Genomic DNA, 13,512 nt, shown 5'->3' on the forward strand with positions numbered 1-13,512 from the left:
AATCAAATTAAGGTTTAATGACTTTCGGAATTGCTGTATTGTATATTATTTCCCCAAGAAGACAATCCACTTGATGCAAATTACAAACATATGAGGAAATCTATGATTTATGGGGCTGCTCCTTGGGTAAAGTCTCCATGTACTTGCATATAATAGAAAGCATGACTTCATCAGCGCCAGCTCCTATTGATAACAATCTTGTGTCCCTGCCAAGATAGAAAAACAAGGCACAAAAAGAGACAAAATAACTGACTGCCTCACTTCTACCATGTACCACACCAATGCATTTTAAGTTAATTATGATTGAACCAATCCCAACAATGTTAGCATTCACAATATGAAGGACAGACCATTCTGAAGTCTGGGTCGCACAGCAATATATTCCTTTAGGATGCTGAAGGTCTTCTTGTACATGGGAAACAAAATGCACATATTTGAATTGCAGTGAGTGAGCAGAACTGTTTCTTTTCTATACAGATAAAACCGTGACTCATTTAGCTAGAAAAAATAACGGGGTAAAAAGTAATATATTGAGATAAGTTGTTATATAATAAAACCCTGCAGAGATTGGGTGGATGGAAGTTGCCTTCTGTACATTCCTTTCTCCGCTGCACTTGGAAAAATGCTTTTGTAACTATAGTAATTTGGGGAAGGTTCATCTAAGTCTAAGCCAAGAGACAGATTTGCTTGGGTGCTGGCTAAAATAATTCTCTATGAAGCAACGTACAGCCTGAATGTCTTAAACAGATGCTGTGGTGTGTGATTCTTGTTGAAGTAACAGCAAACTGATCTATGTATCATCGAACACTAAAGCTTCCTCAGAAGCTTACTAAAGGTTACGTAGCCAGATCAGCTTCAGGGTGTGACAGAACGGACATGCCTTGCAGTTATTGTGACTGAAGCTTTCTATTGAATGAACGTCACTGCTTAGTCAAAATATTGCAATTAAATCTAAACAAAAATAGGAAACGTTACGAAGAAGCCTCTTCTTGGCAGTTCCTTTGAGTATTCTTAATAATGAACTATGGTTTGATTTGAGTAAGAACGGCTTTTCCTCTAGTGGGCAGCCGAAGCAGATGCCTACACTTAGGAAGTGTTCTGAATTTGCCAACTGTGTATCAAGTATATGCTTTTTCAGGAGTTCTCAGTCTCTGTTGTGATCTTGGAATAACAATGACAAAAAAAATGTAGTTCTTGTTGGTTCTTGGACCCCGACAAAAATTGTATTATAATGTACTTTGGGAAGAAATAGTTAAGAATAATAAGCTGCCGAGAACCAGCGGGACGCCCTGCACAGATTCCACCTGCCCCCCTTTTATGACCTGATCCAATACATGTGTGTACCAGTACAGGACACACTTCTTACATCTGATGAAATGGGCTGTAGTTCACAAAACTTCATATCACCATAAACCTTTAGTAAGTACATCAGTAAGAAATCTATTTGGGTTTATCCTTGTACATTTACCTCGGTCAAAAACAGGGGCAAACTACATTATGTGGCGGTGGATGAGAAGTACTGGGATCATTGGGATCGATTTTGCTGACATACTTTCTAAAAAGATTCTGTCATGTGTCATATAACGAAGCTTAATGTCTAGAGTAGCAAAGTGGCATGTAGTAGAATAAATCCAGATGCTATTTGAATGCAGCCTGATGCTGGCTTCAGGGGCCCTCCAGCTGACTTGGGCCTCAGGAGTTATGTCCCCCAATCCCCCAAGTGGCCCTGGAGCTAGCAATAAACTTTGAACTGTGGAAAAGCTTTGTTCTATGTCAACACCTTTCAGTAAACCTAAAAATCTAATTTCAGTTGGTGTATGTAAAGGTCATCCCCTGTGCAAGCACTGGGTCATTACTGATCGGTGGGGTGACATCACATCTTGATATTTACTAGGCAGACTGCTGGGTACTCATTTGACTGACCTCGGAAAGATGGAAGGCTGAGTCAACCTTGAGCCGGCTACCTGAAACCGACTTCCATCAGGATCAAACTCAAGCCATGAGCAAAGCTTTGACTGCAGTACTGCAGCTGACCACTCTGTGCCATGGGGTGTATGTATGAATGTTAAAAAGGCAAGGTGCAATGTCTTCTCTGCACTTCGTCACTAAGCAGTCACTCACCTGTACAATCTGCTCACTAGCACCTCGTTGGTGAATCCCATTCCTCCCCAGAACTGAAGACAACTATCTGTTAGCTCCCGAGCGAGACGTCCTGCCTTTAGTTTCGCCATGGATGCCAGTTTGGTCACATCATTGCCCTGAATGTAGAGAGCTACAATAAAAGTACAAATCATATGTTTAACTGCTGTTCAAGACAGCTAGTTCTAATAAATGAATATGTATTTTCCCATCCCGCCAACATGTGGGGGGGGGGGGGAGAACCTGTACTACACTCACCAACAGCCCGGTACACCAAGGAACGAAGGAGCTCCAACTCAGTTGCTAGTTCGGCCAGACGAAAGTGCACTGTTTGGTTATAAAGTATCGGCCGGTGGAATGTCTTACGCTGGCGAGTGTAATCAATAGTTTCCTGTATCACGTTTTCAAGTGGTGCCAGAACTATAGGAATCAGGGACAAAAAGAGGCAAGTGATTTTCCTTCAGATCTTTTAAAAAATGTTAATAATATATCTATCTTTGTGGAAATCACAAAAGGGATAAATACATTCAGTCCTAAAAGCAGGTAGAAATGTGTGTTGGGGTATGTAAAACATGCCTGAGTGTGTGTTGTAGTGCCATGTGACTGCTTCAGTATGCACTCAAGTCATGATTTTTCAACTCATACTGGGACAGAAGACACATGAACACACATGAAGCTGCCTTCTACTGAATCAGACCCTTGGTCCATCAAACTCAGTATTGTCTACTCAGATCGGCAGCGGCTCTCCAGGGTCTCAGGTAGAGCTCTTTCACATCACAGTTAGACGGAGGAATGCGCTGCCTCAGAGGGTGGGGGAGTCCCCGTCTTTGGAGGTCTTTAAGCAGAGGCTGGATGGCCATCTGTTGGGAGTGCTTTGATTGTGGGATCCTGCATGGCAGGGGGTTGGACTGGATGCCCCTTGTGGTCTCTTCCAACCTTGTGATCACCTACTTGCCTAGTCCCTTTAACTGGAGATGTGGGGGGTTGAACCTGAGACCTTCTGAATGCCAAGCAGATGCTCTACCACTGAGCCACAGCCCCTCCCCTAAGACTCTATGATGTTTATTGTGTTGGAAGCCACCCTGAGCCCAGCTGTACCGGAGAGGGGAGGGTACAAATCTAACTAATAAATAACTAAATATGTGGATTAGGACCCATATATCTAGAAAGAGGTTAAATCCCAACACAAGTGCTAATATTTTTGCCTGAATTCCGACATAACGTCATTACAACGTATTTGGCACATCCTCCCCATCAGTACATACAGTAGGCCTTGGTTTGGGCTGCCACTAGTTGCCATATACTTCTTGCTTCCGACTGCCTTTAATGAGATCATTAGAAGCAAAATAGGAAGCAGCCAGGTACTCTGCATTGTGATAAAGCATTTTTCTGTGGCAGAAATTCCGTCCCTCCCTCCCCTCAGTAGGGCTTCTAGTGCAAACAGGCAGGATCCAGTCCTCCTTTGTGTAGATCCTGACGGCCATTTGCATGGGACCCCTCCTCTCCCCTTCTACTCATTCCTTTGCTGGAATTAGAGGGTGTGTACGGCTCACCTCGGCACTGGCCAGGATTCTCGTGGCTCCTGACTTTTGCCCAGATGCAACAGAAACTTTAAAGGAAGGCACTTTCCACTCGACTGGAAAATTCCATCAGCCAGTGGGACTCTGGGGAAACGGCAAGGATGACAGAAGGGAATATCTGCCCGGACTATGTGGGCAGCAGGAAGCTGCCTCAGGTCATAACGTGGGTGGCTCTGGATCCAGTCAACAAAGCAGTGCAGAGCTTGGAGACCACTCTGCCTCCTCAGCTAGGCACACAGTCAAAGAAACAGGTGGGGGGAACCATCCAGGGAAAGATCCCCTGGGGCTAAGGCATGGCCATCACAAGAGGTAAGAGGTCCAGGCACCCCCCCACACACACACACTGCTGTAATTCAAGCACTGCCATGTGCAGAAGGAAGGCATACATGGAGTGAAACCTGACACAGGAAGATGGCACAGGCTTTGCTGGGGAGATTGCAGATGTACTGGAACACCAGTATTATTATTATTACCTCACATTTCCCTACAAATGAATTAACTCCTAGTCATCATGACACTGCAAACACTACTTTATGGACTCTAAAAATATATCAATAATGGCATCTCTTTAAAAAAAATCTCTTTCAAAAAATTTCATTAGTTCCTAAACAGATGGACAAGGTCTTTTGTTGAGATATAATTTTTTATGTTGCAGATGAATTTCCAGCACAATCAATATTTAAGACAAATTGGTCTTGGTGTCCTTTTGCTTCCTAGGAGGGTTCTGTGAGCATTTGACATCTCTGTAATTTTTCTTACTCTGCTGCTTCCACACAGCAAATCAACTGCTAAAAATATTTCTTCTAGGCACTCATTTGAAAATGTCCTCAGTCTTTTTCTGTGCTATTTTCTAGCTTGCTTCATAATTTCTACTTTACCTTCTGAAGAACATTTCTACTAGCTCTTTAAAGGGCAAATAGCTACTCCAGTAAGTGGAACAATTCCTTGTTTTTGCCCTTTTCACCTTTGAGTCAGCAGAGAAATAGTTGAGCTTTAATCTTAAATTAACAACACCCTAAGACTGCAGAGGTAGAAACCAAGTACTATTTTATTATACCAACTATAAGACTATATCATAAGTGATTGCTGTGTAAAACTGGCATTTCCAGTACAGTTTTTTATACATGCATACATATGATACAGAGAGAATTTATCATATGTATGTATGTATTCATATATATTAGGCTTGGAGGCTCCATGGCTCAGATGGTAACATTAAATGTATCAATAAAAGGAAGAGTTTGATTTTATTAGTAATGAAACTCTAGCATGACAAGATTAAGTGAAAGAGAACTGTAGCCTATTTATATGAAGACAAAACAGACAACTATTTTTTATTACTGGCAAGCTCGGAAAGCCTCCTGAAAAATGTATGTCTCTGTTCAGTTAACAATGCGATCATGTTTTTGGTTCCATCTGTGATTTCCACGTGTTGACCAATTCAGCTGTGTGTTTTTCTGCACTCATCTCAGAAACACACAAGGGAGGAAAACACGGGCTGTCTACACAGGCAAGCGGTTTGTATTCAGCAAGCAACTGGTTTTTAAAATTGCTGTACCCTAGCTAAATCAATTTTGCAAATTGTTATGTAAGAGGCAGGCTGGTGTCCCTGCCAAAGATGCAACTAAAGACTTACCGTTGGCGGCAGCCCACAGGCGCTCCTCTTGGAATTGCAACATCTGGTATGTAAAACCCATCCCTTCCTCCCCAATGAGGTATTTACTGGGAACTCTGACGTCTTCAAAAAATATCTGTGCTGTGTCTGATGACCACATGCCAATCTTGTCTATTTTCTTAGCAACATGAACACCTAAGAATAAATGTTCATTAGCAAAGTTACCAGAAACAATGATTAGTCTCAACTGGAAGCATATTTTATTCAAAATAACTGTAATGGACTTCTATCTGTGTTTAGCATAATGATGTGTTAAGTTTAAGGACGTATCCAAATGTCTTTAAATTCCCAGGGTAAGGTTAATGTTTCTGTTTCCAACTAATCTATAAAAATGATCCTGTAGTTAATTATCAAATTAGAACTCTCAAGACTACCAAAGGTCTTGCTTTTCATAGTCCTGGAAATTTAATCATTTTTACTTAAAGTAAAATTACTTTAAAAAGTCGCAAATGTCAAACCAATCAGGGTTGCGTGGAACTACTGAATGACAAAACACGTTTCTTAACAAGCAATAATGCAATAGCCAATAAAGAATTAAAAAAAATACTCTGAAACTTTCTCAACCTTTCATCTTTTTATTCAACTATCTAAACAGCCAAGTTGTAATTTCCCTTTATTCACTCCCAAAATATGTTTCTAATGGCAGTCAATCACAATTAATGCCAACAAGTCAATGTTGAAAGTAGGGCTGTTGATTCGGTAAAAACTGAACCAGAAAAATACTGAATAAATGCAAATTCGGTAAAATTCGGGTTTGGGTTTACTGAGTCCGCAAAATCCGGGAGGTTGGCAAAAAATCCAGATACATTGGATCTCTATGGAGGCATAGGGCAAACTTTCCCACCATTTAAAGCCTGGCTTCTTCATTGAGATACATTGCAAAAATCACACTAAAGCATCTGAACACAGCCACTTTGCCAATGCATTTCAATGGAGGAGGATGGGGGCGACCCCTTCCAGACACTATAACTCTGGACCCCTGACCCAATCTTTACCAAACTTGGGGGTTCTTGCAAGGAGAGTCCCTTCTAGTTACCCTGAAAATTTGGGACCTTTACCTGCACAAATGCCCCCCCAGGAGCCGCAAAATAAGTTTAATGGGTTTAAATGGCCGGTTTTTTCAGGAATCCCGAATTTAAAGCTGAATTCCTACCTTTACCGGTATAAGAAATTCGGCATTCGGGTTTTCCTGGGGGGAAAAGGCCAATAAACTCGAACCCAAATTTTCCCGAATTTTTTTTCCAACAGCCCTAGTTCAAGGGTAAAGACAGGCAGGACATCAAGAAGAGGCTCATATTACATAAAGGTACCCAGAGCTATCTTGGTAATCTACATTTATCTGTAGCATATCAGGAAGCTAAATGCTGACATGCTACCCACCAGCTTCCCCCACTGGCTGGCCACAGTACCCTCCCACTACCTCCTGCTAGTACCTTATTTATTACTTTCATTTACAGTCCACCTTTCCCACTGGGACTCAAGGCAGACTCCAAATATGATAGAACTATTGAGTTAATTGTAAGCTGATTACAAAACATAAGAGTTGGATGATAAAAGCAAAGATTTCTAGTAAAGCAGAGCTATTCAGTCACTCAGCAAGGGGATAACAAAATATGATAACATTTGAGTCTAATGGCAAAGATAACTAATATAACAACACAATGCCATGGACCTGGGATTGAAGAACTGGAAAGGTCACCTCCCCAAGGTGATATGTTACACCACCCTCCTGAACAATTGTTTTGCACATTTTGCAAAGCCATAGAAGCATGGGGACCTTCGTAACAGCCTCAGGCAGACCATTCATAACGTGGGAGCCATCAAAGAGAATCCATGTGAACAGGCCATTGATGATCTTAACCTTTTTTGAAGGGTGGCACCTTCAGAAGGCTTTGCTCTGAAGGGGTATATGATCCCTAACAGCTGAGAGGAATGGCATACTTGTACTTAAGTATGATGCCTGACAGCCATTTGCCCAGGACAGGAAGCTGTGCCACTCCTCTCTCAGGAACTTGGATGTGGATCTCTTTCTCAGTGGGAGAAATCAGGTGAGCAGTGGGAGAAATCCTCTTATGGGCAGCTTAGCTGTGGTGAAGTCAAAGGTGTGGGATCTAATTGAACAAAATTATGGAAGAACTATGATCAGACTGCTCCCACCAATTTTTTAAAACTAAATTGCAGCTGCATATCGGGTTAGAGGGTTTAAACTGCCCACCCTTGCAGTTTTGCCTACTGAAATTAATTCCTCTGTGCTGTTAGTAGTGCTAAAAAGAAAGATGCGGAAGGGGGTGGGTTTAATCCTTCCATCCCCACATACTTCTGGCAGTCCATCTTGAGGGACCACGCAGCTATTATTGCCTGCTAAAAATGCTGGAAAGATCCGATCATGTTACCTCCCAGTATCTAGGTCTAGTTAATCTCTTAGTGCACATGAATGCTAATGAGTATGCTATTCCAGGACAATCATGGAACGGAATCATAAGTCACCAGTAAAGATGTAAGAGAAGGGAGCTAACCTGTTTCCTAATGGTAGACTAACCTGTCTCCTAATGGTACAGCTGACTAATGGAACAAATTAATATTACTGCTGACCACATGTAGCAAGTAAAAAAAAATAAAAGTAAATCTTTCAGAAAGGACAATCAGGGAAACGGCAGACATTACACATGTCAGTTATGAAAGACACCATAACAGCAATGGATTTGCCATCTAGGGAAGAACCACATTTTCCCAGGCATAAATATACTGGAAAACATATATGTAACATGAAATAGACAAAGACCGTACACTTATTGCACTAGAAACTATGTAGAAAAATCTTCAGATACTACGGAACCTCAATCAATTGAAATTTTGAACTGAGTATCTACCAATGTAGTTTGTCTGGGGACGACTGATGAAAGAAAATTTAGGGGACTTTCCATCATGTCTAAGGCAACACAGACAGTGGAGAGGTGACAGAAGGTTCACAGGCTACATCTGGCTCACCAAAAAATCCCACCCCCACCTACCCCCCATTCCCGCAGCCCAAACAACTTTATGGTCCCACTACATAATGACTACCTTGTGAGCAATATGTTCCAAGAACAAGGGGGCTTATGCGTAGGGATGACTGATTCGCCCTGGTTCTGTCCGTCATAATTTATCTGCATAGTGGGATTCTGTTCCTTTGACTTCTCAGTCGAAAGGGGGATTTTGTGTGAAAATATGTATTACAATACACAATTTTCTTTCTTACTCAATGTGATATTTTGGCTGAATTAACACTGAAGTAATATATTGTTCACTGAGACTGTTACGTGTTTGTTAGCTTGTTTGGGCTGGGGACCTGTCTGCACCCTCAACAGCATCAACCATGATGTCCTTTCTGACTGCTTAGCCAGTGTCTGAAGACAGTGAAGGACTAGATGAGGTAGAACTAAACTTTAATTCACACACAAAAACAGAAATGTTGTATGCCAGGAAGAATGCCTATTCCAGAATAGATTTTCAACCAGTTCTGAATACGATTACACTTCCTGAAGGACCAAGTGTGCATCTGGTAATTTTTGTTGTACAAAATTTTGTTAGCATATTTAGTTACGTATTTCTGGGGGGACCTTTGCAAGTCAGATTCAGCTTGCAAGCTTTATACTTCCCGCTCACCGCCCAAGCAATTTCCAAAGTCTATGCTCAATGCCATATATTTTTGTGATCTTTTGAAACTAATCCTGAGTTTAACTTTATTTTGGAAATATACAACATGGCTATTTTCAGTGGGTAGCCGTGTTAGTCTGTCTGCAGTAGTAGAAAAGGGCAAGAGTCCAGTAGCACCTTAAAGACTAACAAAAATATTTTCTGGTAGGGTATGAGCTTTCTAGCTGTATCTGAAGAAGTGAGCTGTGGCTCACGAAAGCTCATACCCTACCAGAAAATATTTTTGTTAGTCTTTAAGGTGCTACTGGACTCTTGCCCTTTTCTACTATGGCTACTTTCATTAGGCTTCCAGGTCTTATACGAAGACAAAAACATCATGTACTTTGCAAGACCCAGCAGCGTATATTTGCTACAGCTTTGGTGGACTCCTTCCAAGACTAAGACATCCTAGATTGATAGTGCTATTGTTCAGTTTTATTTGGTGGTTTCAAATGATGTTTTTACAAGTATTCATTTTTATCTTTGGCTGTTACTTAATTCATCTGTTCTCACATTGGGTTACAAACCAAAAGATCCAAGAGATATCTGCTGGAAATATGTTTTAAATCTACCAAGAACAGAGACCAAAAGCGGTTTGTAAAATATTTTGTTTCCTTCTTTTGTAACTCTCTATCTCTTATGTCCCTGTCCTCCATCCTCCCTCAATTTTTCCCAGGCCTGTTTGTTTGGAAGAGAACGTTGTTTCAAGACAAGTCTATCATCATTTGCAGAAGTAGGAAGTACTTGTTATGTGTTTTACTTTTCTTTAAATATAGTTCTGTAAGGGAACCACATAAAAGGGGTGAAATGAATCTATGCAAAAGAAACAGTCTGCCTCATTTAGATTTGAGTCCAGTACCACCTTAGAGACCAACAAGATTTTCAGGGTATCCTGCCATATGTCAAAGTATGTTTTCAAGTTCTGGATGTATTAGTACTGTGAAACAAATGATATCTACCACCACAAAATTTTGTTTTTGTGAGAATGTGTCTATCAAAAGATACACTGGAATTTGTCTTGGAGTAGAAATATACTCCAGATGCAGTATGTGTACGGTTTTTTTTACAGGATTGTCTTAATATAGCATTCATAAACACACTCGCTTTGTTACCTGGTAGCTTCATTGGCAGACACAGAAGAGATTTATTTCTGTGGGGTGGTCCATCACTTGTGTTTGCCAACAGGCACATCCAATCAGCCTGACACCCAGACGTAATCCACATTTTGCCACCGTTTATAACATAATCATCCCCTTTCCTTACAGCTTTGGTCTTGATACCTATTCAAAAGTAAAGAGACAGGTTGATGCTTCCATCCAGAGTCAGAAATCTGAAAATTCTGATGATCCTTCAATATTATGGAAGAGACACAAAAGCCACATTCCTGTGTTTCGGCCTTCCCTGGTCTCTACTGTGGATAATAAAGTGTTCCAATGAGCAATTTTTGCTTATTTTCATGCAAGCGCAGTGCAAAAGTCCCTTTCAGATGTTACAACCACATGTACCAGGAGTTCAGCATGGTGTAGTGGTGTAGCATGGTATATTGATTAAGAGCGGTGAACTCTAATCGGGAGAACAGGGTTTGATTCCCCACTCCTCCACATGAAGCCAGTTGGTTGACCTTGGGCTAGTCACAGTTCTCTCCAAACTCCCTCAGCCCCACCTACCTCCCAAGGTGTCTGTTGTGGGGAGGGGAAGGGAAAGAGATTGTAAGCCGGTTTGATTGTGGCCCCACAGGCGAATGGCTCCCCGGAGAAATGGGTAACAGCAAAATAACCCACCAACCATAGTTACATAAAACAGCAAAAGAAACACACACACGGTACTTTTGGGTAATAAAATGGCCACAGCTTTTTATTGATCATGACAGAATGGAGCATTGGCGGAAAACCATGAGGTCGGATCCAAGTATCGGATCACCACACCTGTCATCTGATATATCGAAAGCATTGATAAACGGCCCAACCGCCTGTTGGGCAAACCACCGGAGTAGCGCTTAGATGGCCCCACCAGGACAGGAATCTCTGTGTGGAGCGAGCGCCACCTGGGATTGGAGCACCAAAAACCAAGCCCCACAGCTGGGCAACGGTGTTGTACTCCATCCCAAGACCCCTTATGGGGGTCCCCACAAACGGTAAGGAAAGGCACATCTTCCCATCTTGGATCAGACCCCATGCAAAAACCGCCCAAAAGCTGTGACATTAAAACATAGAAAGGGTGGGCGGGACTCACTCACCGCCGTCCCGATGAAAAGAGGACGGTGGCCGGCTGCGCACCGCTTTTTAAAGGCGCAGGGGGAGGCCGGGGGTCAGGCGGCTGCCTGACGTCACTCCCCCACGCCTCCCTGATCGCCTGGAAGACCATGGGGCCGGTGAGGTCTCGCGGGACGAGTGGCGCCCCCACCCCGCCCTTATGGCACCCCTTCTCCCCGGAGCCACCCGGGTAAGTCCAATGCTTGACCTGTTTATTCAGGTCGAGTTTCTTCTCCTTTAAAGGTAGAGAAAGTCAGCATATAAAGACTGACTCTTCTTCTTCTTCACCAACCATGTAATGGATGTAGTGTCTGAAAAGAAGTAGAGTTTTGAGAACAGGAGCAGATTGGGAAGTGAAAATGGCCCTGGAGCGAGCCAAGCTAAGAGGGTGCTATGGCACTACAGGTCAGTAATGCAGGGGACCACTCAGCTCCGTGGTGCAAACAGTGGGCATTAGCTCACCCAATGCTTCCTCCTGAAAACTGATAGCAGGAAAACTCAATTGGGGAACTGATAGAAATTACTATAGTTGATGAAGGATCTAAACCAAGTAGCCTCTGAGGTGCTGGCTGGAGTTTGGATCTGTTTGTTCCTGGCCGCCAATGGTCCTCTAGGGCAGTAGTCAATGGGAAATTTCTCTGTAAATTAAATGGCCAGTCCTCCCCTGCTTGAGCACATGGGCTTTGGCTTGGACCAACAGACTCCTCTGCGCTTAATTGCTTCTGTCTGCTCCAGCTGTCCTTTCAATCTTAACGCCATTAAAGCATAGAAAAATTAAACACATGTAGCTTCTTTACTTCTTTTTTACTTGGCTTTTCCCAGTAATGGGCCTACAGGACATGGCAAGAAAAATTTCAAGTCAGGATGTCACCTGGCTTCTCTCCAGTTCATAGTGAAGTACTACACAATTGGGGACACAACTTTTAAAGGTTCATAAATCTGCTCTATCGCCAGGAGGATTCAAAGACAAATGAGAAAAGTCTAACACCTATAAATTATAAAATGGCTAACCAATGCTTGTGAGTTAAATAGGAAATGAAGCAATCTGTTATTTCAAGCAGAGGTGTATAATCACCTTCTCACTGACAATGCAGAACAGCTGCGCGCTGGACATTATTTGCGTGGTAGTAGCAAGCAAGCATATTTTGCAAGCAACATAATGATAGCACACAGTATGTACTGTGCTCACACTACCCCTTCCTGGACAAACTGGCAGGTTGGGGTAAATCCAAAGCATTTCTGAGCTCAGGATGCCATTTGGCCTAGTGGCTCCATAACAGCTACTGATATAACTAGTCAGAACAGTTGCAAGAGCACCCAGCCAGAAACTGCGAGCCTGTAGCACTGTTTCTCCAACAGCAAGAGGTGAGCAACTGCTTCGAATAATTTAAACACAGTACGCAGCTCTCACAGGGCTGAGAGGACATACAGAACCCCAACTCCCAGACAAGCCTAGAAATTGGCTGCCTAAGCCTCTGCAGCAGGGTTATTTATCATACCTCGAATCCATCTAAACATAGGTTGTTTATGCATGGGTACTTCCACTCACGTTAGCCCCTGGTCTGTCTCAGTTGTTCCTTGGCATTATGCATGAGTTTTCCGGCTATTAAAGATTACCTTGTTGCCAGCCCTCACAAATCCTGGAACTTCCCGTTCCTCTGTTAACCCGATTCTTCCCTCGCCCCTGAGCTCAGCCCGGGTGAAATCCCCGTGCATAAGGCAAAGCGTGGGACACAGAAGCTTGGTTTCTCTCACAGAAAGCATGCAGCCAATTACAAAGCAGCATGTAAAGAGGCAGTGATTCAAATGCTTCCTAGGAGCTCTTTCTGGGCAGAAGACCTGATTTAAACTTGGAGACTGCTGGTGCAGAGATTCCCAACAGGAAAGTGTGGGTCCAGCAAGCAACAAACCTCAGGTAAAACTCCCATGCATAAATGACCATAAAAGAGTTCCATTCTGATAGGCCTTTTTACCATCCAAGGGGATGCACCCAACCTCCTATAACTACTGGGATCTAGGTTTGTTTTAAACAAGAAACCTTCCCCTCTGTTAGCAGGTGTTCTAAAGTGTACAGGCTTTGGGTTCGCTGCCATGAGGTAAGTTTTGTGGTGCAAAACGAGATTATTGAGATCAGTGAAGCAGTATTAGTATATAAACAACGAAGAAGATTTATTTATTGACAGGTTGGTTT

At 42.6% G+C, this 13,512-nt stretch overlaps 1 protein-coding gene across 1 annotated transcript in view; it reads right to left on the reverse strand.

Annotated features, from left to right (window-relative positions):
- Positions 1–100: 100 nt before the first annotated feature.
- Positions 101–13,512, reverse strand: part of LOC130484430 (probable acyl-CoA dehydrogenase 6) — a 56,067-nt gene continuing 42,655 nt past the window's right edge. Inside the window, exons 5-9 of the mRNA XM_056857422.1 lie at positions 10,182–10,349; positions 5,356–5,529; positions 2,398–2,559; positions 2,122–2,272; positions 101–206 (exon numbers count right to left, since the gene is read on the reverse strand). Of these exons, the coding sequence (XP_056713400.1) occupies positions 101–206; positions 2,122–2,272; positions 2,398–2,559; positions 5,356–5,529; positions 10,182–10,349 (761 nt within the window). The remainder of the gene's footprint in view (positions 207–2,121; positions 2,273–2,397; positions 2,560–5,355; positions 5,530–10,181; positions 10,350–13,512) is intronic.

Source organism: Euleptes europaea, chromosome 11 (genome assembly GCF_029931775.1).
Source record: "Euleptes europaea isolate rEulEur1 chromosome 11, rEulEur1.hap1, whole genome shotgun sequence".
Taxonomy (NCBI): Eukaryota; Metazoa; Chordata; class Lepidosauria; order Squamata; family Sphaerodactylidae; genus Euleptes; species Euleptes europaea.